The sequence below is a fragment of the Impatiens glandulifera genome, chromosome 4 (assembly GCF_907164915.1).
Source record: "Impatiens glandulifera chromosome 4, dImpGla2.1, whole genome shotgun sequence".
In the NCBI taxonomy this organism is placed as follows: Eukaryota; Viridiplantae; Streptophyta; class Magnoliopsida; order Ericales; family Balsaminaceae; genus Impatiens; species Impatiens glandulifera.
The window spans coordinates 21,972,875-21,999,478 of NC_061865.1; the positions used below are offsets into that span (position 1 = coordinate 21,972,875).

The window sequence follows — 26,604 nt, forward strand, 5'->3', positions numbered from 1 at the left end:
AAAGATGAGAAGAAGTCATTGCAAGAGATGGGCACATATGAGCTGGTGGAACTTCCTAAAGGCTGAAAGGCATTGAGAAATAAATGAGTGTTCAAGCTAAAGAGAGATGAAAATGGAGAAATTATGAAGTACAAAGCTCGACTTGTTGTAAAGGGTTTTGGACAGAAACAGTGCATCGACTTTGAGGAGATTTTCTCACCAATGGTAAAGATGACTTCCATTCGTACAATGTTAGGTCTAGTAGCTAACTTAGACCTTGAGCTTGAGCAACTTGATGTAAAAACTGCATTTCTTCATGGTAAATTGGAAGAAGAGATCTATATGGTGCAACTAGAGGGATTTGAAGTGAAAGAAAAGGAGAACATGGTTTACAAATTAAAGAAGAGTCTATACGGTTTGAAACAAGCTCCGAGACAGTGATACAAGAAATTTGACTCCTCTATGATGAGTCATGGGTACCAGAGAACCAATGCAGATTCGTGTGTTTACTTTAAAAGATTTTCTAATGGAAAGTTTCTAATCCTTTTACTTTATGTTGATTATATGTTGATTGTAGGACATGCTGTTTAGATAATAGCCATGTTGAAGAAGGAGATGTCCAAGACATTTGACATGAAAGACATGGGTCAAGCACGTCAAATATTGGGAATGCAGATTACTCGTGACAGAAAGGCTAAGAGACTTTGATTATCACAAGAGAAGTACATTAAAAGGGTGCTTGAAAGATTCAACATGTAAGGAGCAAAGGAAGTAAGTTGTTCACTTCCTAGCCATTTTAAATTGAGCAAGAAGATGTGTCCATCAACATAGAAAGAAAATGATGAAATGTCAAGTGTTCCATACTCCTCAGCTGTAGGGAGTTTGATGTATGCAATGGTTTTCACTAGACCAGATATAGCGCATGCAGTCGGTGTGGTATGTAGGTTCCTCTCTAATCCAGGAAAACAACATTGGGAAACAGTGAAGTGGATTCTTAGATATCTAAGAGGTACTTCCAATTTGTGATTGAGTTTTGGAAATTGTGAAGTTGTGTTCGAAGGTTACACAGATGCTGATATGGCTGGAGATCTAGATCATAGAAAATCCACTTCGGGTTATGTATTTACTTTTGTAGGGGGAGCCATGTCATGGCAATCCAAGTTGCAGAAATGTGTGGCTTTATCAACAACAGAAGCAGAATACATTGCAACAACTGAAGCTGGTAAGGAGTTATTGTAGATGATTAGATTTCTCCTAGAGCTTGGTATGCAACAAGAAGATGCAATTATTTTTTGTGATAGTCAGAGTGCCATAGATTTGAGCAAGAATGCTACATATCATTCCAGAACTAAGCATATTGATGTGAGGTTTCATTGGTTAAGAGATGTAATAGAAAACCAACAGATGAAGCTGAAGAAAATCCACACGGATAAGAACCCATCAGACATGTTTACGAAGATTGTTCCAAAAGAAAAGCTTGAGCTCTGTTATCGGTTTGTCGGTATGAATACCAAGTGATGACTTGAAGATCGGTATGCCTCTCTCCGTGGGTTGGAGGGGGAGATTGTTGGGCCTTTGGGTCCAGCCTAATCAGGCATTCAATTAAACAAGCAAAACCTAAGAATGTGGCTCATTCTATCACTTCTAGAGAGAGAAGACATTCTGCAAAAAAGAAGAAACAAAGAAGAAGAAATAGAGGAAGAAGAAGAGAAGGAGACAGTAGATCTCTTACATTTTCACCTTCAGGTTCCAATTTCTTGTTGTCTTATATCTAGACTAGCTTAAGTCTGAATGAAATTGGTTTTCTCTGTTTGTGTACCTCAACTTAGGGTTTAAAATTGAGAAAAACATTTGTATTTGATTCTTGTTTATAGTGAAATTTGCTGGTTGGCCCCGTGGTTTTTTACCCTCCAGGTTGAGAGGGTTTTCCACGTAAATCTGGTGTTGTTTTGTTCTATGCTTGATCTTATGTTTTAGACTTGGATAACCTGTGCAATTACCCATCTCACATTGCTAGATTACAGTATAAAAGTAATTTTCGTTTCAAAATTCTCTACATACCAATCGGTATTAACTATGTTATACCCATTAATATTATAACCAATCAATATTATTAGCTTTACACCGATTGGTATCATAACTAATCGCTAGAGATTGTCGCTATTTACCTTTTTTATTGATGATTTTAGCTTTGATTATTTGTCCTATATGTTCATAATGTGTATCAAGTTCGTATAGTTACTTGGTAATTGACTATCATAATTTATAAATCAAGCTTAAAATTGATTTCTCAAATATTAACCTAGAACCATGATCCTCCGTTCACCGACATTCTTGAGCTTCGACTCACATTTAATTAATAAAAATTGAAACTAATGACCTGAACAAAGGTAGTTTGTGTGTTGTTAATTTTGTTTGAGTAATTAGCAAGATATTTAATTTTGGCATAGGTTAGGAAACATGGAAGAATTAAAAGGAATATGTTCTTAACTTGGTAAAAAAAATGTAACATCAGGAATGTGTGATAAGATATTCAGTTAGTAATGGCTTATATGCCAGTTGGTCTAATATTAGTCCATGTATTGAGAGAGAAAACAAACTAACAAATGCAAGGCTAAAAAATAACTTGTAAACTGACCCTTGGTTTCTCAACTCACCCTAGGTTTATTCACAAAAGCTGTTTTTAAAAGCTGAAGTGAGATCCAGATTGTTGACTAAGACTGGTTTGTTTCTGAAATTTGATAATTTTAATTTTTTTTTACCATTTAAAATGTCTAAAATAATTTATAAAATCTCAAAACAAATAAAATAGCATGAAATTCGTTAAGGGATTTTAATTTCAAGTTGTCTAAAACTAACAATATAGACACACTTTTAGGAATAAAATAAATATAGTCCCTGTTACATCATTAGACGTATCAAAATAAAGTGTAATATTTTTCCACGTTTTGAAATGTCACTCTTTTTGTAGTGGAGGCCGTCCATCTCAACGTGTGTAGGTCATATCATTAATATCATTTCTCACGCGTCATCAAGCATCGAGCCTAAAAGAATTTCTAAAATTTTTCTTTCTTAATTTCTTTCGGAGCAAACTAACTTATGACTCTTAAATGAGCCAAAAAATCGATAAATTTGTTTTAAAATAAAACTCAAGTCTAAGCTTATCATTTCAATTCATTATCCCATTCGAGATTCGAAAAAAATGCAATGAGCTAAAAAGACTTTGATACGAGTGAGTTTTTTTTTTTAAAAAAACGTCGCAACCGATTACAAAAATAACGTGTTACACCATGTCTCCGTGCGCAAAAAAATTCTTACTTTAATTACCTGATTCGTAATTTCTTGAATTGACTAATAAAATTGTTTTTAAAAGATTTTGTAATGGGTCATTGCATTTTTATTTAATACTAATTTGTTATTAATTCCATATTAAATAGATACTAAATTAAAATTTTATAAGATCATATAATTAAATAAAAAATATTACATCTAAACAATTCCTTATAAGAAACAAATAAATAAAATCAGATTTCAAACTAACCCTTACATATTTCCTTTTGCTGCCCAATAATTAGAAAAGGCCTTGAAAACTTTTCAGTCTATTTTAAACAAAAGAAAAGATGAAGGGCTGAAGAGGAGAATAAAAGAAAGAAGAAAAAAATGAAATGAAAAAAAAATGGCAGAGGAATAATTGAGAGGAGATTAAATTCCAGCTTACAGTTTTAATTTAGATTAATCTCCAAGTTGCGTTCTCATGAAGAAATCCAAGTAATATAACATTCAAAGAAAAAAACTTTATTAAATGAAATCAAAATATTAGAAAAAAACTTCAAAGAATATTATTCTAATTCTTTTTCAAACAAATACAACATTTCATACTCAAAAACAAATTATGGTAAGAGTACTTTTACATAACAATTAAAAAGAAATACCCTTAAAGGGTTATTACAAGTTACAACATCCCTATCAATTTGATCAACAATTATCTTTCACACAACTCTATGATTGAAATATCTCTTTTCTCAACTTATTTGTCACCTCATAATAAATATAACATTCAAATTCAATACTTGTAGAAAATATGCATCAATAACCGTTCATATTCTGAGTTGCTGGCACCATCATAACCGCTTGTTGTTGTTGCCTCGCCACATTTCCAATCCATCCTGCCCAACATTCGAAATGTAAAAATCTTTCCATTCAACAATTCAATAGAGAGAAAAAGAAGAAAAAAAATTAGTTAATACCGATAGATGGGTCGAGTCCCCTTTGTTCAAGCTCCCTATAAGCTTGACAAAGTGCACATGGTTCACATAGGAAATGGGTGATCCAATCGGGTGCAGGACTTTCTATGAGTCCATATTTGTTCCTCAGTTTAGTTCGATATGAACATGACATAATACAGGGTATCCCAATGAAAGCCCCTACTAGACCATAAATAAGTCCACTTGTAGCACATGCTGCACCACACAATTCAAACTTTTCGATTATAACATGTAATTATATCATGTAAGTTTATATATTACATCGTTATTATCTTAACAATCAAATCATTTATTTCATCAACTAAAATACTTTACTTTTAACTTTATTAAATTTAAATTTTAAAAAATAAAAAATAATAATTCAACCAATTAAAAAACCTAATAACTTAGATAAATACTACACATTTTATCAAACTAGTATACAAAAATAAAATATTCCGTATTCTCCGTAGCTAACTTTTATAAGGATTCTCTTTTAACTCTAAATTTTAACGTACTTTTATTTTTTATTTAAATAAGAAGTTAGAAGTTAGTGACACCCACAATTATTATTTTTAATTCCATTTAAACCATTTTAAGTGGGAAATAATCCCTTCCAAATCCGATTCAATTCGAATTTTCAGCTATTTCTCAATATGTTTAACTTACAAGTTTGACCATTGTCGATGATCTCTGCAATTTGTCCGAAAGTGAGGCAGGGAAAGCACAATGTGACAACAGCTGAAACATATATTAAACAATCATTAATAAACCTTAACAATCTTATTATTAAACAAGTCTTTTCAAGAGAGATTGATATATTTTACTTACCGTTCATTGGATCGTTCATGCAATCGAACAATCCAGATGTCCATTCCTCATTATATGAAGCTGGTACATTAATGGGAATTCCACTTGCCACAGGAATTTGTTGATTAAATTGAGCAAAATTAGTATTCATCTGCGGTTGTTGTTGCTGTTGTTGATATTGATTGTACTGTTGTTGGGTATTCTCTTCAGGTAGTGGATATTGCACCGGCGGGGGATCATTAGCCTCAAATTGTCCCTTAGTCGGCGTCGGAGGGAACTGTACTGGTGGTGGAGAAGGCGAAGGATATGCTGGAGGTGGAGTTTGTGGATAGTAGTTGCCTTGTGGAGGGTATGCCTCCGGTTTATTAACCGGAGGGTACGCCTCCGGTTTATTAACCGGAGGATAGGCCTCCGGTTGATTAACTTGCGGTGGAGGATAGGTCTCCGGTTGATTAACCGGAGGTGGAGGATAAGCCGCAGGTTGATTAACCGGAGGTGAAGGGTAGGCCTCAGGTTGACCAACCGGCAGCGAAGGATAGGCCGGCGCTGCCGGTTGATTAACTAGAGGTGGTGCGTTATTTTGTTGATCATTGTTGTAAGGGGAAGGCGGAGCAGCAGACTCGATCCGTCCCATGTTAGAATCTTAAAGAAAAAAGTTGGTTCGATTTGTTGATTAATAGGAAGAGAGATTGATAAGTTGTGTATGGGAGAAATGTTATTATATAAGTTGTAACTCACTCTAGCCAGCTACTTGACAGGGATAAATATGTCAACGGTATAATTCTACACTATGAAATTATAAATTAAATTGGACTTTCTATCTGTTATTATTAAAATTAAATTAAAATAAAGTAATTATCACCACCACTGATTGTTTAAAATAAAAAAACGTTGACCTTAAAAGTTATGTGTGTGTAATGCCATTCCATGTACAGATTGGAAATGACAGCTAGATATATGATGGAATTAAGCCTCATGTCTAGCTAGTTTGATTAAACTTATTCAATAAATATTCAAATATGCTTAAAAATCAAAATATCACAATTATATTTTAAAACGTTTTGAGTTGAAACGGAGTCATGATAGTGAAGTATAATTATAGTTATCCTTGAAACGTTTTGAGTTAAAACGGAGCCATGATAGTGAAGTATAATGATAGTTATCCTTAATTGAAATCACCTTAATGTATCCGGAAGCTAACGAATACGAAGAAATCGGAACTCTATCCGGAAATATATCCCAAAAAAACCTAAGGTGACAAGAAATAAGGAAAAAAGAACAAGGGTAAAGACAAAAAAGACAAGTCTGAGGAAATCAACACATATCGTCTTGTTTTATAAGTTGATTGATTGCTAGTTTCAATCCTTATTCACTTTTGTACTTTGATTTCATGTTCGTGTGCGTTTCTTAGACCAACTGTGGATTCTTCATGCCCATCGTATGTTGATTTTGAGCAAATTATTGTAAGATCAATTTCAGTTTTTGTACTCATTTTACCATTTTCGAGTCTTTTTAATTAATGGTTTAAATCATTTCTAAAAAAAATTAAATAAATAAATATTCAAATAACTTTGATAATATACAATTTATTTGAATTGATAAGATGGGGTGGATGGTTGATACGATTAATTGTTTCAAATTAGCATTTTATTTTTAACAGTTAAATGTATTATATTTTATTTATAAGTGAGTTATTACATAATTACTAGTTGTTTGCATGGTAAATCAAATCAATGTAACTCTTAAAAAAAATTACTTGTTTAGTTTGAGTTTATTTAAAATATATTGAGGGTGTTTAATTTGAATGTAGAGTATTTTTTTAAACCTTAAAAATTAGTAATATATAATAATAAAACATTTTTTTATATAAAAGTATCTTAATAATTTATTTATAAATTGAATAATTGATTGATAAGAGATAAAATAATTATTGATTATGGTTTAATTAAAAAAAAACTGAACAAACTCTTACGAATAACTTGTTTAATATTGAGTTTTGTTTATTTTTTTTAATTAAAAATCCTTTTTTTTTAATTATACAATTATTTAATTTATCAACTAAATTATTAAAATATTATTTATTTATTTTGATAAATTTTAAATAAATAAAAATATAATAATAAATATTAATTAAAAATTCAAATAACATACCTTTTAATCCAACAAAAAAAAATTCTCAAACTATAATTATTTGCAAAGAAAAATTAATAAAAGTTAAAGAAAAACAGTAATTTTATTTTATCAAACTAAAGTGTTTTATAATTATAAACCCATTTGGGATGATCTGTCTCCGGGTCAACCCTTGACTTTAATAATAAGAATCATTTGAGTTTACTAATTGTTTGATTTTATTGTCACATTATTTTTTTAGTTTTTTAAAATTATTTTACATTTAATATGTGGTAAATATAATCCATATTTTTATTCAAATTGAAATATACCATAAATGAGATTCAATATAGCTGAAGATGTTTGAATTGACAACAAAATTTATTTTAGTTAATTTAAATAATTCCTTTTTTTTACAACTCTACAAAAACAAGTATTTATTTAAATTAAGTTAATCTGATAATTATATTAAATATCACAACATGGGTTAAATTCGACTGCTAAATATAATTTAACTGATAAACTGTTTAACTTAATTCAATAATATAATTAAAAGAGCTTTAACAATAATGTCAATCACCTAAGTTAATTAATTTATGTTATTATAAGGTATAATAGGAAAATGCATATTGATATTTTTATTTAATTTATTTAAAAGTTATTTTTGAAATATGTAACTCAGATGACACTAATTAACTATTCAAAATTTAATATTTAACTTAATTTTTAAAAACAATATTCAAAATCACTACTAAATTTTGAACAAAAAAGAACAAAATTATTCCATGATTTGTTTTTATTTTTTATTTTTTTATAACATGATCACATTCTTACCATTTGAGTTAACCACTAAATTAACCATTTTCATTTAACTATATATATTTAATATTTAAAATTTATTAAGATAATTCAAATAAATAAATAAATCTATTTAAAATTCTATTTTCATTATAAAAAATATTACTAAAAAGAAGAAATGTTTTGAATTGAATTCTTATTTCAACTTGGAGTGTATTGTCTTAATTTCCTTAACAAATAAATAAAAAAATATTTAGTTTTATTTATATATTTATTTTTAAAAAAGTAATATATAAATAGAAGACAAAAAAATTCTGGCAGCTATAATAATAATAGACTTCCGGACTCTTTTGTCCGTTTATGTCACAAGTTGATGCTAATAAAGTTGATGCTAATAATAGTAATAATAATAATAATAATAATAATAGACTTTTAGTTTAAATATATTATATATACACAAATTTAATGTAGAAAAATAAAGGTATATATAAATATATTATCATAGGACATACTGTGTATTTGATAACTTAATCATTCATTTTATTATTTTTATTTTTTTTCAAATTATTTAGTTTAACTTATAAACGTAATCAAATGGGCCTTATTTTAGATTTCGTGTCCTAATAAAACGCGTCTTCAACGTGCATGGTACAATTGGAATAATAGTCCAAGTCAACGGTCTACTCTTTCGTCCCATTACTCTTAGCCTTATTAGGCAATATTATTATTCCCTATAAATATTATTTTTTTAAAGGATATTCCTTTTAAATTATGAACAAAATATTTTTAAAAAATTTATTTATATTATTATTTTATTTATTAAAAGTAAAGAGAAAAAACCTAAAAAAATAAAAGTCTTATTTATGACCGAGTATCAAACATTACTTTAAATTAATCATTTTTTTTTTAATATTCTAATATCAAACCATCTTAAATAATTCTCTCTTCTAGTCTAGCTGAAACAAAATGGGGATATTCTACGTTTTTTTAAGTTCTGGATTTCACCTCTTTTGACGACAAATTTCAATTTTTTTTTTTGCATTTCGTTAGGTGTATTTAAAGACTATGCACTTAAAATGTGGAGAATAATCGTAAACTGGTTACGTTTTTATAAAAAATCAGCTTCAAGTAAATGTGGTAACTATACTTGTGATCTAAATTTTAATAATTTTTTTTTAATAAAAACATGATTTTTTTGAATTTTTATTATAAATTATTAAAAATTATATTTAAAATTTAAATTTAATAAAAATAAAATTAAGACATTTTAATTAACAAATTAATAATTTGATGATTAATATATTATTAAGATAATTGAAATAATTTTTTAAGCTTAAAAAATAAGATCAAACCAGCTCTAAAATTAAAAGGCCATCAATATCCTTGGTGGTGTTTGTTTTTTTATCTTGGATATTTGATTATTTTAAAATTATATATTATATTTTATTTTAAAAAAATTAACCTACATTATTTTTTTATTTTTAAAATTAAATAATTAATTATTTAAATTCAATTTTTGTTATTAAAATTCTGATTTATTATTAAATACATTCTATATTTAGTTATATATATATATATTTATAAATTGAAATTATTATTTTTATATAATATAATATAATAAATACTATCATCATTTAATCATTTTATTTCATTTAAATTTGTTGTGACTAATTAAAATTTGAGAAAAAAAATTAGTTATGGTCTCAGTATCTTAACTAGAAATAATATTTGTGTATTTTGTTGTAAAAAAATTATAATAATACAATTATAGTACTTGTCTCATTTATTTAAAATTTCAATTTCCCAAAAATACAATAATAATTATTAATAATTACTCCTAAATAAATCTGATGCAATATATATATATATATATATATATATATATATATATATATATATATATATATATATATATATATATATATATATAATAAAGTACCTAAAATAAAAAAAAAATTATATATATATATAAAATATGATCACTTGTATATTGGGATTTAACGTTTCCATTAATTATGTGTCAAATGGATGGTATGGTAAATATAATAATATATTTATATTTAGTAAATCAATTGGAGAACTTGCACATTACATGTACAGGTGTACTTTAACTTGTCAACTTCATCATTAATAATCTAATTATTTTACAAGATAAGTTTGAGGTGAATATTTATTATTATTTGTTCAATCTATTAAATTACTTAATTAATAATTAAAATATTAAAATTAATCTTAAAAACTCAAAATATTTTTTTTATCAAATAATATTAAAAAAATAACTTCAATGTTGGTTATTTGAAGGATTTAATAATTTTTTTGTTTAATAAAGAAGTATGTTATTTAGATTTTAATTAGTTGATATAATATTTTTATTTAAATTTTAAATTTTATAAAAATAAATAAAAATATTTTCATTGATAAATTGAATAGTTGAATTATTAAAAAAAGTATGATAAAATATATAAATTTTAAAGGATTATTACATGTTATAACTTATAACAACTGTATCAATTTAATTTGAGTAATATTTATATTTTACACAACTCTATTATTGCTCTCTCACTTTTCTTATTTATCATCTTACATAACAATTTGATTAATTTAAATTAAATAAAAAGAACATTCTATTTATTTTTAAATGTTTATCTTAGATTTATTCTTAATACATATATATATATATATATATATATATATATGTTTTACTGTTTCATGTAAAAATATTCAAACAACTAATAATATTTAAACCTCTTTTAATCTGCTTCCTGATCATCCTTTGATTTATCTTTTCCCTTTATCATTTATTAATTAATTTATTATTTTTTAATATAGAAAATAAACCTCACTCCACGTCTTATCATTAATTAATAATAGTTTACAAGATTGTTTATTATTTAATTAATCAAATAATTTACTTTTCATAAATATAATTAATCTAAATAATTTATTTTATAATATATAAATTTATAACAATAATCAATAAGAGGCTCCATAATCCCCGAATCACCACGTTGGACCCTCAATCGGTTTACAAATTTGATGGTTGTCCTGTCCACTAAATTTAAAACCATAAAATTACAAAAAAATAAATTAGAAATAATATATATATATATATATATATATATATATATATATATATAATTTGAACTTGTATCATATCTATTATAAATACAATATTTTAACCACTAAGCTAATAAATATTCTTATTTCAAATTTAACAAAAACATTTATAAGAAAAATATACCATTAACATATGCATCATTGCATTTATATAGTTTTTATTTTTTAATTAACTTTTTATACATTATATTTTTGTAAAATTAATTAAAAGATTATTATAAAAAGAACTAGTAAAATACTGTATTTTCTTATACTAGTTATACAAATTTGATCAATTATATATGAAATACTTAATATATATAACTTCTAAAAGTTATATTTAAATTAAATATGTAACTTAATACAAATTAATTATAAATACTAAAATTTTAATTATAGATATTTGAATGAAAAAGGAGGGACGTGGAGAGAAAAAATGAAAAAATAAATGATTTGTCACTATATTATTGGTTAAAAAAATAAAAAAGTGTAAGAGAGAAAAAAAAAACATAATATTTTAAATTTTTTCATTCAAATATCTCTTCCAAATTTCCTGCCCTTACCATTTTTCTTATTAAAATTACGCTAAATTTTGAACATGTATAAGAATAACTTCTTCATTGATCAAAACATTCATTAGACATCTTAAATTGATATTTTTAAATTATCAAGTCAATTCAATTAGAAAATATCTTACAACAAAATTTTTGATACGTCGATCGTGTTAATTTTCATTAGAGAATAAACCTGGTAACAAAATAAATGATATTTTATCTTATGTTTCTAAATTTTTTGTATTATTGAAATTACAACTTATTAGTTTGAATTAATATAAGTATTGATTTATTATAATAAGATGTGAAAAGGATCTAGGAGGATGAAGACAAAATTTTAACATCTAAAATATTAGTTAATAAGAAACAAATGTATCAAATAGGGAGAATATATATGACTACTTTATTTAGTAAGCTAATGATGAGACCGGTTTAACAAATTTAAGTTCTTTAAGATGAGTCATATTATGTTTTAAAAAAACAATTATTAAGAAACTTTTAATTTATTATTTTTCTAATTCTTATATAATTGATAATCTCATTCAAGCTTAATCATAATAAGATGGTTAATTATTAACTTACTAATGTTCTTAATAATTAAATAAATGTTTATGAATGGAAAGCACAAACTTTTCTTCAATATTGTACAAATATGCAATGTCTTTTTGTCACAAATAAAGAGATGACCTTTCAAAAATAATAATTCACTCCTTGTTTCATTACATTAATTTAAGTCAGATAATACTTTAATATAATTTATTTAAAAAATAAAAATAAATGTAAAACAAATATTCGATATATATTTAGATTTCGTGTCCGAATAAAACGCGTCTTCACGTGGTACAATTGGCCGAAATCAAAGTTGTTTTTATATACAATATTCAATAGTCAAAGTCAATGGTCCACTCAGGCCCCATTACACTTAGGCCATATTAATATGTTTGAAAGTATATTAATCACATTTCAAAATATTTTGGGTTAAACAAACCATTGTTATTAAATTTATTAAAATATATTTAAAAAATTATTTCATCTAAATTAATATTTTACGATAATAATAAAAATAATAGATTTAAGTAAATTAAAAAACAAATCCCCAAAACCTAACTCACCAAACCAAACCAAACCAAACCAAACCAGGGACAATTCTTAATAAATTATTAACAAAAATAAAATAAAATAATAATTTATCTATAAACTTGACAACTCTCGAGTTTATTAATAAACTAAATAAATGTTGTCAAGAGAGTAGGAAGAGTGTTCTTAAAATCGGCAGTAAACAATTATTATAAGTTAATAATCATTTGAAATGTAATATTTTAATAATTGAATTATTAGAAAAATAATTTTTTTAATAATATAATTTATTATCTTTAAACAACATATTAATCTATCTACTTATAAAATAATTTATTTTTTTCTAAAATAATTTATTTTTTTCTAAAATAATTTTTTTGAAAGTAAAAAACATATTTTAAATATTTAAATTGTTTGACAATTGATATAAGAATGTTAAAAAATTTCAAATTATATTAAAATAATATAAATTAAAATATATTAAAATAAGTTAACGTGAGATATTAGTTAATTGAATTTATAAAATTAAATTATTATATATAACAACACAATTTATTTTAAAGCTAGGAAACTTTTTTACCAATGCTAATCACTATAATAACATATTTTCTAACTTTGATCAAAATCTTCAAAATAATATATATATATATATATACATATAAATATATATATATATTTATTTATTTTATTTAAAACTAATATATTACACATACTTTATTTTATAAGTTTAGAGGATAAACAAATTATATTTAAAGATAATTGTATTGCCAAAGTTTCATATAAAGGCGTTTTCGAATTTATAGTTTTCTCCTCCTAATTTACTTCTTTTTCGAATCTCATATATTTAAAATTGTCATGTTTTAATTTTTTTTAGAGTTGTCACTTAATTTATTACTCAAAGAAATTAAGATTTTTTTTTACGTGTTCAAACGTATTTATAGATTATGTTCTTAGTTCGGTACTTGGATACACGTGAAAAAGATCAATATCGTTATGTATCATGTGTCCGTTACATAACAATCTCTATTTTAAACTTTTGGTCATTTAAAATATGATTATCTTGCACCTTATTTATTTATTACATCTTAAAACATACCTTTAATAGTGAATTCAAACATAAATATGTGTTTAGTTTTGTATCAATTATTCTTAAAAATGTTGTTATCATATATCCTAAATAAGGATGACAACGGATACCCTACCCGTCGGGTAGTAAGTACACATCCCGAACCCAATTTTTATTTACTATTCGATCCCAACCACGAACCCGACATATATCTCTATTTGTGTCATCATCCTCAACGGGTACCCCATTACCCGATTAAATATTTATAAGACTTTAGATGTTGAAAAATAAAAATATAACTTTAATATTAATGATATAAAAAAATAAAAACTTTACTTACTAATATTTATGTTGTAGTGATCGAAGACTATAACAATATTATTGTTATTATAATTGAAGAAAACTAGACAGAATAATGTTGAAGAAACTAGAAAGAATAATGTTGAAAAACTAGAGAATGATGTTAAAATAAAGAAAAAGAGAAATAATATTTTTAGAGAGAATGATGTTGAAGATTAAGAATGAGAAGAGAGAAATGACATTTTATATAGATAATGATGTTAAAGATTAAGAATGAATAGATGAAAATAATAACTATATTTATCCATTGAGACAATTTCTTAATTTTATTCCCACCTAAAAATATGTTGCGTGTATCTATGATCTTATAAATTGTCTCATATATATTTTTATTTTACTTTTAATCCACATCATTGGTACATTCAACATCACTCCTTTTAATTCCCATTATTGGAAATTCCATCAATCAGAACATTAATTCAGTCATCGGTGATGCATCAAGCATCAATAACTTCTTCGACGACCGTAGTGTTATTACTGTGTATCTGCATCTGAATCTTAATCGGCCCTTTGTACTGACCCTCTCCTCTAATGGCATTTAAGACCTTCTCGAACACAACCACATCAAAACTCTTCTTTTTTGTCGCTAACTTAACTACTAACCCTCCAATTCTGGAGCCCGCCATAATTCTCAACTTCTTCCACTTCTAGTCGAATTTCCTATTGGACAAAAAATAAAAACAGGGCATTCAATTTCGGGAGAGCAAGAGAGAGCTTAAACTTGAATTGGGTTGATATCTCCATATTATTGATGATTCATTTTTTCTTATGTCAACATTGGGGTACGAACAGTCTCATCGAGACATCGTCTCCATTTCCTGCCACTAATGATTGTTTAATTTCCTCTATCTGATGGTTTGTTTTGGATTTGATTAATCAATACTTTATCAAACTCTAAACTATAACATCTTGGTATCAGAGCCAGACAATCCTACAATGGTGGAAACCGGACAACAGTTAGAGATAGATGCACTTCGTGCTTCCATCGAAACTTTAACTGTCTCCTTTCTCGATGTGAACACTAGAATGGATCGTAGGTTCGACACTATAAAAACTCGTATGATGACCACTAGAGAACAAGTTTGTATTCTTGGCCAATAAAACCGCCCTAGAGGGCACAAGGGTAATGGCCGTCAGAACCCTCCATGCGATATAAACATTTGAAATATTCCTCTAACCTGGTTCACTAAGTTTGACTTTCCTCGATTTGATGGAACCGAAGTGGAGGGTTGGCTCATATCTGCTGAATAATTTTTCTAGGTTGAGAAGATAGAGGATGAAGACAAGACATACATTGCTCCCATCCACTTTACGGACAATGCTAAAATGGTGTATGGTTCCTACTTTCAACAATGCAATCATAGGGAAATCTTGACGTGAGAGGTGTTCAGGAGGGATCTCCTAGCACATTTTGGTCCCTATGTATGATACCCCCATGAGACAACTTATGCACCTACGATAGGATGAAGAATCAATCCTGTAATACAATCAACAATATATAAATATTTCCTAGAAATTGCTTAACCTTCTCGGGGAGTACGCGATAGAATGTTTCCTAGAGGGTCTAAACGAAGAGATTGTAGATGCTGTCAAACTCAGAAATAGGCCTTGTCAATGGATAAAGCCCAAAAATCAATATACAAATCCCTGTGGAGTAAAGGGAACCTGCGGAGCTTCCCATTTACTGCCCAAACCAACTAGGCCAAGTACCAACCGGACTTCCTTTTCGGGCATTCCTCATGCATTTTCTTTCGGCGAGAATCAAGGCTCGATAAAACAATCAGATCTTGTTGTATTTGATGAGAAAAGAAAGAAATGTTTTTGTTACAAATGTGATTAGAAATGGGAATCAAACCATAAGTGTAAAGCAAAATGGTTCATGATCTCGGTTAATGATCAAGAAGCCTTACCAAATGTCCGGGAATTGGTTCAAGAAGCAGTTGTTGATGATCTTATATTGTTGTAGCACAGTCTAGTGGAAGAACTTGTCATTTCCCTGCATGCCTTAACTGGTGCTAAGAATTTCCAAACTCTCCAGATCTGGGGAGAGAATAGGAGTCTACTAGTGGTGATCCTTATCGACACATGCATCAATCATAACTTCATTATCAGTAGAATTATGAGGAATATAGGCCACAAGGCCATGACAACCCAAGTGTTTTCGGTAAGAGTGGAAGATGGTTCAACCCTATTTTGTTCCAGCGTTTGCTAAAACCAGAAATGGTCCATGAAAGGTAAGGATTACCAAGCAGATACAAAAGTTCTTACCATGATCGGTTATGATATGGTGTTGGGCATATAGTGACTAATCACTTTGGGCACTTCAGCTTGGAATTTCAAAAATCTTACATTTTCTTTTGAAAGGAAGGGTACGACCATTACCTTACAAGGAATACCTCAGACACAAATTAACCTTATGTAGGGTCACTAGTTGGAGAAATTGTTAAGGAAGGGCATCATGGCTGCCATGGTACAAGTAAAAACAAAGTATGAAGTCCAGTTCTTTGCACTTACCACAAGGGCCTATAAGAGGTTTCTAAATATCTCCAGGGGTTGCTCGATGAATTTAGCACCCTATTCTAAGAAATAGAGGGTTTACCACCAACAAGAGAGCACGATCATCGGATCCCATTAAAGGAAGGAACTGAAGTTGTGTACTCCAGTATCCGCTTTGATTCATGCAGCTACTATGGTAACAACTGGCGTTTTCATGATATCAAGGTGCTCCCCTTTATTTGAATACCCACCTACGGCTTTGATTGTTATTACTTTTGTAGGAGCTATGACGTCATTCCTTGCGGCAACTACTGGAATATTACAGAACGATCTAAAGAGGGTCATAGCTTATTCAACTTGCAGCCAATTAGGCTATATGATCTTTGCTTGCGGCATCTCTAACTATTCGGTTAGCGTCTTTCACTTAATGAATCACGCCTTTTTCAAAGCATTACTATTCCTGAGTGCAGGTTCGGTTCTCACACCCCTACCGTTACCTAGCCCTACAGAAGTCAGAAATTGAGAACTTAATCAACGATATACTGGATAAGGGAATAATTAAAAGAGTCACAGTTCATTCGTTGCTCCTGTGGTGTTGATTAGAAAGACTTATCTTGGAGGATGTGTATCGATTATAGGTGGTTGAACTCAACCAACATTAAAGATAAGTTTCCTATTTTGATGATAAAAGAACTGATGAAGGAGCTGCATGGATCCAATTTTTTTTCCAAATTGGTTTTGAAATCTTGTTTTCACCAAATACGGATGTACCCGGGCCATAAGAATGCGTTTCGAACCCATGAGGACCTATATGAGTTTTTGGTAATGCCATTTGGCTTGACAAATGCATCTTCCACTTTCCGAAGTTTGATGAATGACATGTTGAAACCATTTCTAAGGAAATCCGTAATGGTATTCTTTGACGATATTCTGGTTTATAGTCCAAATTGGAAGGAGCACATATTCCATCTGAAACAAGTATTACTCACCTTATAGCAACATCAATTAGTTTTAAATAAAGGAAAGTGCAGTTTTAACTATAGTCAAATTGCATACCTGGGGCACATTTTGGATGACAAAGGGATACATGCGGATCCAGACAAATTGGAATCAATGAGTGCATGACCCGTTCCACGATCAGCAAAGCAACTAAATGGATTCTTAGGCTTAACCGAGTATTATCGTAGATTCATCAAACAATATGGTTGAATTACTCGACCACTCACTTCCATGCCGAAAAAGGGACAATTTAATTAGAATAAAGATGTAGATGACACATTTTAATTGTTGAAGCAAATGATGATATCCCTTCCATATCTGGCGCTGCTCAATTTTTAGATTCCATTTGTTGTAGAGACGGACGCAAGACGAACATGCATTGGTGCGGTTTTGATGCATGAAGGTCACCCAATAGCATTTATAAACAAAGCTATTGAATCTGGGAAGCTTCCATAATTGACTTATGAAAATGAACTGATGTCCTTAATATTAGAGAACCTACCTCAGATATAAACCATTTGTAGTGAAAATATATCATAAAGCTCTGAAGAACCTTCTAGAACAAAGTGTGCAGACTCCTGTACAAGAAAAATGTTTTACAAATTGATAGGTTATGATTTCATAGTGCAATACAAAAAATGAAAAGAGAACCTGGTAGCAGATGCGTTATCCAGACGAGATATAAGAGTTCAATGCACATGAATTTTTGTATATCATACAACTGTGCAAAAACAATTACAAGAAACTTATGTAACAAATCTAAATATGGTCAGGCTTGTTCAATAAATAAGTTCAGAACATAATTCTCACCCAGATTTCACTTATATCGATGGTACATTGAGAAAAAGAGGGAAATTGATAGTTGGACGAAACTCTGAATTAATGACCACATTGATAGCTGCAACACATTCTGGAGTAGAAGAGGGGCATTCAGGCTTACTGGTCACACAAAAGAAATTACAGTTAATATACTTTTGGTCAAGAATGACTAAGGATGTGCGGGAGTTTGTTCGAACCTACGATACATGTCAAAAGAATAAGTTAGACAATATGGCATATAAAGGCACGTTACAACCATTAACAATCTCAAATTGTTATTGGGAACCTTTTCTTTAGATTTTAAAGAAAATCTCCCAAAAACATAAGGAAAATTTGTCATTTTCCTTGGTGGTGGACAGACTGTCCAAGATGACACATTTCATTAGTCTGTGACACTTATTTTCAGCCAAAACAATCGTTGAAGGTTTTGTCAGCAACGTTTCTAAACTTCATGGGATACCCCTATCTATAGTTAGTGATTGAGATAAGGTTTTCCTTAGCACCTTTTGGCGAGAATTTCTGAAGATACAATGTGTGCAACAATATTTGTCCACAACATATCATCCTCAAGTAGACAACCAAACATAAATCGCAAATAAATGTTTATGCATTTACCTACGATGTATGGCTGGACAATTCTCCAAGGATTGGGTTCTTTGGTTGCCAATGGCTGAATGGTGGTATAACACCAACTTCCATTCAACCATCCAAACTTCATCATTTGAAGCTGTCTACGGGTATTCTCAATCAATCTCATATGTCGCTGGAGATTCAAGAGTTAAAGAAGTGGATATTACTTTCTCTACACGAGAAGCAACTCTCCTATTACTGAAGTTTCACCTACAAAAGAGCACAAAACCTAATGAAATAAGTGCAAGATAAAAAAAGAATAAATGTGATATTAGAGGTAGGAGTTTGGGTCCTGTTAAAACTGCATCACTATAGATAATTATCTATTCCACAAGTTGTCTCTTTAATATTTTGGACCATTCAAAGTGCTAGAAAGGACTAGGGATGTGACCTATAAATTGAAGCTAAGAGCTTGTGCAAGAAAAATACCTCATTTAAAGAGTTTCCAAGGCACTTCTACTGTCATTGTGTGTTAGATAAATTCAGACCGGTTCAAATAAACCTAACTTAAACAAACTTCCCATGCAGGAACAAGGAACCGGACCGGATGAACAAGAGAACTGACTGAAGAAACCTAACCGGTCTAGCTACCAAACCGATCAAGAGTATTCGGAACGTGACCGCACAAAGGAAGGATCGACCAAAGCTCAAAACCGAAACCATCAAACAGCCGATCATCCACAAGACAAGAATAACCGGAAGAAGTCCGGTTACATCAATACCAAAAGACATTCAGCCAAGTCAAATGACCGACCAGTACAAAAAGACAATTTGGGTATCTGTTGAGAATGATACCAAAGGAACAGACTGAATACTTCCATATCCATGCAAGTCTGAGGAAAGACTGTAGGCTGCAGAAAACAGTACTACCGGATCCTTCCACTTCGGGATAAGCCAGAAAGGAAATCTTCAAAGTACAGACAACTGTCCAAACAGACAGTGCCTACATCAAGTAAAAGACAAACCCGACAGGTTTGCCTTACAGACCGGCAGGTCTGAGACATGATACCAGGTCTGAGATTGACCATCAGGTCTGAGGAGACGACCGCAGGTCTGAACCTCTAAGACACTGAATCACTGCACCTCTGATCAGCCAATCGGATTCAAGGCAGTGAAATATGACCGTTGGCATATTTCACCTATAAAAGGAGGCAGTTGCAGAAGAGTAAAATGCGGGACATACATTGGGATAACGAGAGCTAAGAGCATTTATTACAAGTGATAACAGTGTGCTATTCTAGAAAGCCTAAGTGTTGAAAGTTAAAGTGTGTTCTACAATTTCGGTGTAAATTGTAAGAGTGTTATCGAGCAGAAAATAAGTCTCGATCGGCTTGTACTTGTATTCCTTAGTGAATATCCTTCTCGTGGTTTCGAGAGGAAGGGGTGACGTAGGAGTTTTATCTCCGAACATCCATAAAATCTTTTGTGTTATTTACTTTCTGCCGGCTTCATTATATAACCGACTAACTTAACCATACCGCTCCAAACCGACTTTATACTAACCATACCGAATATCCAGATTACCGAAACCGACCGTGCCTATCATACAAGCGTACCGCTTCAACCTGAAAGCAAACCTCTTCCGCGCTTGAACCTAGTTCAAGGGTTTGTGACAGGTTGTGTAGTATTGAAACCCCGGTATTAATCTCTAACCGGATTAACTACCACCCTACGAGTGAGAACTGCTAACCGGTCCAACCCCCGGTCCACCAGTGGCGACCTAGATCCTAACAATTGGTATCAGAGCAGGAGGTTTCAATACTCAAGCAAACATGTATCAGGATAGGCCTCCAATGCTAGAAGGTGATGACTTTGCCAACTGGAAGGCACGCATGCACCTGCACCTAGTCACCTTGGATGATGAAATGGAATCCATTCTAACCGAAGGACCGATATTCATTGATAAAGATAGAAAAGAATGGACGGCTGAAGATAGGAGAAGGAACAATCTGGACAACCATGCAAGAAACCGGATCTCCAACAGCGTAGACAGAAACACATACTGCAAGATCAGAGATTGCAAAACTGCGAAGGAGACATGGAACACGGTCATCCAGATCTTTGAAGGAAATGAAAGAACAAGGGAAAACAAAATAATTATGGCCACACAGAAGTTCGAAAGTATCAAAATGAAACCAGGAGAAACTATGAAGGAATACAGTGACCGGTTCACTGGTGTGTTAGATGAACTAGCAACTCTGGGCAAGAAGTATGACAACAAAGAGGTCATTATGAAGGCTTTGAGATCTCTTCCAAGTGCCTGGGATATAAAGACAATGGTAATGAGGGAATCAAAGAGCCTACGTAAGATGAAACTATACGATGTATTCGAAGATCTAAAGGCATACGAATTCGAAATGAAATCTAGAACCGAAGAGGAAGTCTCGGCCTCAACATCAACCAGAGCACTAATCACATCTACAGAACCGGCTGTACCTGCTCCTGTACCCACACCGGCACCGATACCGGCTCCTGCACCCGTACCTATCAGAACAGCCGAACAGTTTACTGAGGACGCCATGGCTATGCTCGCACAGAAGTTTGGGAGGTTCATGAAAAGGAGCCAACCGACAAACAACTACTATGGTGACAAATCCAATATAAGATGCTATAACTGTAACTGTTTGGGACACTTTAAGTGGGAATGCAGGAAACCAAGGAGGGATACCCAGAAACCGGACTATCAAAATGACAGAAACAATTATCAACAAGCCGGTGAAGGAAGTGAGGTACCGAAAGCACTAATAGCCGACGATGGAGGAAGTCTATGGGCTCGCAGTGACAGCGACGATGAACTCACATGTCTCATGGCCAATGAGGAACAGGTATTTGACTCCCCTTGTGAGGAATTTACTAAAGATGAGTTATACAATGCATTGAATGACATAGTAGAAGAATATAAGAACCTATTGACCATGTTACCTAAACACCTCAACATCAAGCCTGACTCCATAACACCTATTCCAATAAAACCAGAGGTACCCATCATAACCGAACCGGAGGTCATACAATCTGATGATACCCATACTATAGAAACCGAGTTAGACCTTAAGACCGAACAACCTAGTGAACCGACTAGAGAACTAACCGAGGAAGAGAATGCCCAATTTCAATATACGATGGCCGCCTATAAGAGATCTAGCGATATAGTAAAGAATATGAATAAACACTACATGCATCCTCGTTGTAAGCGTGGTCTAGGATACACAGAGAATAGCTCTAAAGACCGAAAACCCATAGAGAAAGCAAGGCTTACAAAAGGAAACCTTCCTTTTATAAAATTTCTTAAGAGCACCTGGACAGCTGAAGAAGAGGAAACCGCATATTATAGGGAAGAGAAGCTAAAATACGATTATGTTGGCCCAACCGATTCATGGCTTGACCTTGAGAAAAGAAAAGCCGAAATCCTCAAATATAAGAAAGACTTTCCTGAACCACGTAGGTCAAACTACAGATCACCGAACCAAAGACCATCATCGTTTAGGACATTTGAAGGAAAACCGAAATACACCAGACCAAGTGTAAAAAGGACAGTTAAAACCCTAGCAAAGAAGACCGTCCGGTTTATTAAAGTTTGGGTACCTAAGGGACTAACCGCATGTGGACCCAAGTAAATGTGGGTACCAAACAGTTGTAAATATGTACATTTTGCAGGATCCAAAGAAACGGCTAGGAAACTCCGAATGGTTCTTGGACAGCGGTTGCTCCAGGCACATGACCGGAAATAGCAATTTGCTAATCGACATCAGATCAGTAACCGGTGCTCTAATTACCTTCGGTGACAACTCAAAAGGTAAAACTGTGGGCAAGGGTAAGATTGTCCATGGTAATCTAACTATTGATAATGTACTTCTAGTTGAAAACCTACGTTTTAATCTACTTAGTATTAGTCAGATGTGTGATGCCGGATACACGGTAGAATTCCTTAAACATGCATGCTTAGTTAAGGACTCTCAAGGTATTGTACTACTAACCGGAAATAGGATAGGTAACATCTATAAGGTAGACTGGAAAACAAGAATAGAATATCGTATATGTATGATAGCTAAGACTGATCAAACCTGGCTATGGCACAAGAGACTAAACCATCTAAACATGAAAACCTTAAACTACATTCGCGGTAAAAAGCTAGTTGAAGGTATTCCTGATATAGTATTTAACCAGGATAAGGTCTGTTCAGCATGCCAAATGGGTAAACAAACTAGGTCATCTTTTAAGAGTAATGGAAATATTCAATCTAGCCGATGCCTAGATCTTCTTCACATGGATTTATTTGGACCGATTCAGGTCATTAGCCTAGGAGGTATGCTTTACACCATGGTAGTTATTGATGACTATTCTAGATATACATGGGTAATATTTCTGCCATCTAAACGTGAAACTGTATCAAACCTGATCACACTTCTTAAGCGGTTGCAAAATGAAAAATCAACTCGTATCAATAGCATTCGAAGTGATCGAGGTACCGAATTTACTAATAGTACATTAACTGCATATCTTGATGAATCCGGCATTAGACACGAGTTGTCTAGTGCTAGGACTCCTCAACAAAATGGCCTGTCCGAGAGAAGAAACCGGACTCTCAAGGAAGCCGCACGGTCCATGATAGCCGACTCCGGCATTGCTCAGAAATTTTGGGCTGAGACTATCAACACTGCATGCCATACACAAAACCGGTCTTTGATAAACAGATTTCACAACAAAACACCATATGAGATTTATTTTAACAGAGTTCCCAAACTCAAGTACCTCAGGATTTTCGGTTGCAAATGTTACATTCATATAAATGGTAAAACCCAACTCACCGCTTTTGATGCAAAGACCGATACCGGCATCATGCTAGGATACTCGGCAGTAAGTAAAGCATATAGAGTATATAATAATAGAACTGCAACCATGGAGGAAACAATTCACGTTGTTTTCGATGAATCGGTTGAAAGCAATACTGCTTCATGCTTTGATCTACACAACAGACTGGAAAATAACGATATTCATTCTGATAGTGAAGATGAGACTCCGGTCTTCAGGCGGTTTGTCCATGACCTAATGGGTAACATTGATACCCAGCCGGATCAAGCTGTTCCACAATAGGAAGCTGACACTTCGGTCCAATCCGAGGGAGTCGGTCGGTCTGACAATCTCGTTCAGCCTACCGACAAGTCTAGCCTTGATCAAACAAACGGTAACTTGGTAGACACTCCTGAACTGAATCTCAGAAGAAACAGTAAACATCCTCCTGAGCAAATTATAGGTGACCCTTCAGAACCTGTTCGAACTAGGAGTCAACTTCTGGAAGGATATTTTAACTCAGCTTTCATATCCCAGATTGAACCGAAAAGAATAGATGAAGCATTGTCAGATCCGGATTAGATCCTGGAAATGCAAGAAGAGCTAAACCAGTTCGAGAGTAGTAAAGTCTGGTACTTAGTTCCCAGACCGAAAGATCAATCGGTCATAGGAACAAGATGGGTATTCAGAAACAAACTCAATGAGGACGGTTTGGTCACGAGGAACAAAGCCAGATTAGTGGCTCAAGGTTACAAACAGGAAGAATGCATTGACTTTGAAGAGTCATTTGCTCCTGTAGCCAGGATTGAAGCCATTAGGATTTTTCTTGCATTTGCTGCTTTCAAAAACTTCAAAGTCTTTCAAATGGATGTTAAAAGTGCATTCCTGAACGGTGATCTACGTGAAGAAGTGTACGTTGAACAGCCACCCGGTTTCAAAAATGCTGCATTTCCAAACCATGTATACCGGCTGAACAAAGCTTTATACGGTCTAAAGCAAGCACCCAGAGCCTGGTATGATACGCTAACCGTATTTCTATTAGAACATGATTTCACCATCGGTTCAGTGGATAAGACATTGTTTAAGTTTGAAAAGAAGGAACATATCCTACTTGTTCAAATTTATGTAGATGATATTATTTTCGGTTCCACCGATCCAAAGCTTTGTGACAAGTTCTCAAAAATGATGACTGATAAATTTGAAATGAGTATGATGGGAGAATTAAGTTTCTTCATAGGTCTTCAGGTTAAACAACTCAAGGAAGGAACATTTATCAGTCAACCTAAATATACCAAGGAGCTGCTAAAGAAATTCGGTATGGACACTTGCTCCTCGGCGGCTACTCCAATGAGTTCATCAGTTAAGCTGGACAGGGATGACGAGGGCCAATCGGTAGACCAGATTGCATACCGGGGCATGATCGGTTCCCTACTGTACCTGACAGCGAGTAGACCGGACATCCTGTTTGTTGTTGGTGTTTGTGGGAGATTTCAAGCAAACCCAAAGCAATCCCATTACACAGCCGCAAAGAGGATACTGAAGTATCTGAAAGGCACTCCTGATGTCGGTCTGTGGTACCCAAAGGACTCATCCTTTAATCTAACAAGCTACTCAGACGCAGATTATGCAGGGTGCAAGATCGACAGGAAAAGCACCAGTGGAACATGTCAGTTCCTAGGTGACCGACTGGTGTCATGGCACAGCAAGAAACAGACATCGGTGGCTACATCAACCGCGGAGGCTGAATACTTGGCGGCCAGAAGTTGCTGTTCTCAACTCCTCTGGATCCAACAGCAGCTGAAGGACTTCGGTATCATAGCCGAAGAATCCCCGATCTTCTGTGACAACACAAGTGCCATTGCGATTACCTACAACCCGGTTCTCCACTCCAGAACCAAGCACATCGACATAAGGCATCATTTTATTCGGGAGCATGTCACGCTGAAGCATATCCGGCTGGAATACGTACCGACCGATCAACAAGTAGCCGACATCTTCACGAAGCCGCTGCAGGAAGCTAAGTTTTCTCAATTCAGGCTTACTCTCGGCTTAACCGACATTAGCCAAATCCTTCCAAAGGATGCTTAAAGGGAAACCGGTTCAAGCAGACAAACCGGTAACTCTTCCTAAGCTGTCGAACTTCGAATCTTCGGGATGTCTGTGGAAGAACCGCCCAGTCTATCAGATGGAGTAAACCGACCGGCTACTTGGTGCATGCACCAAATAACCGCATCGGGATGAACAACTAATACCTGACCGGTTCGGAAGCAGGTTACCCTAGATTATTTGAATTTAAACAGAAGAGGAATAGTTATCAGAGGTTAAGGATATCTGCTCTGCATCATTACTCTTTCAAAGTAACATGGTCGCGCCTAAAAAGACGTGAAGATCTTTTGATATCTTTCACGGTTCAGGCCTATGACCGACACCTAGACTGCAAACTTGCCTATTTCATGCAAAATCTCTTATCCTGCAGTTAATACATGTCATCCCATTTAATGCCTGGACAATAGGATAACCCCTAAACTAGTATTTAAGTGAAGCAAACGCTCACCTCAACACTCACAAGTCACAAGAACATCCTCTCACTAAGGCAACCTAACTATGTCTCAATTCCCAAACATCCTCCAAGTCGATTTTGAATCCTGCTCTGGTACCGAACACTATGAGGTGTATCGGATGATCAAGAAACTGGAAGATACTGGCCTCCAGTATTTTCTGGATGACAAGCAAACTATCTACCCTGAATCCGTCTTGGAATTTTACTATAATGCCAGGG

At 32.4% G+C, this 26,604-nt stretch overlaps 1 protein-coding gene across 1 annotated transcript; it reads right to left on the reverse strand.

The window, feature by feature from the left end:
• Window positions 1-3,869: 3,869 nt before the first annotated feature.
• LOC124936552 (protein PLANT CADMIUM RESISTANCE 6-like) lies at window positions 3,870-5,739 on the reverse strand. The gene is made up of 4 exons (XM_047477057.1): window positions 5,055-5,739; window positions 4,893-4,964; window positions 4,227-4,439; window positions 3,870-4,145 (listed from the first exon to the last, which is right to left on the reverse strand). Exons 1-4 carry the CDS (start codon window positions 5,665-5,667, stop codon window positions 4,066-4,068), a joined length of 978 nt encoding a protein of 325 aa, XP_047333013.1. The 5' UTR covers window positions 5,668-5,739; the 3' UTR covers window positions 3,870-4,065.
• Window positions 5,740-26,604: the final 20,865 nt, after the last annotated feature.

What these genes read in the sequence shown, in the direction of transcription:
- LOC124936552 (XM_047477057.1), bottom strand. Translation starts at nt 5,667, where the DNA reads ATGGGACGGATCGAGTCTGCTGCTCCGCCTTCCCCTTACAACAATGAT. An exon ending in CATGAACGATCCAATGAACG is followed by an intron (nt 4,965 to 5,054) that starts GTAAGTAAAATA and finishes TATATGTTTCAG; the next exon opens with CTGTTGTCACATTGTGCTTT. An exon ending in GGGACTCGACCCATCTATCG is followed by an intron (nt 4,146 to 4,226) that starts GTATTAACTAAT and finishes AATGTTGGGCAG; the next exon opens with GATGGATTGGAAATGTGGCG.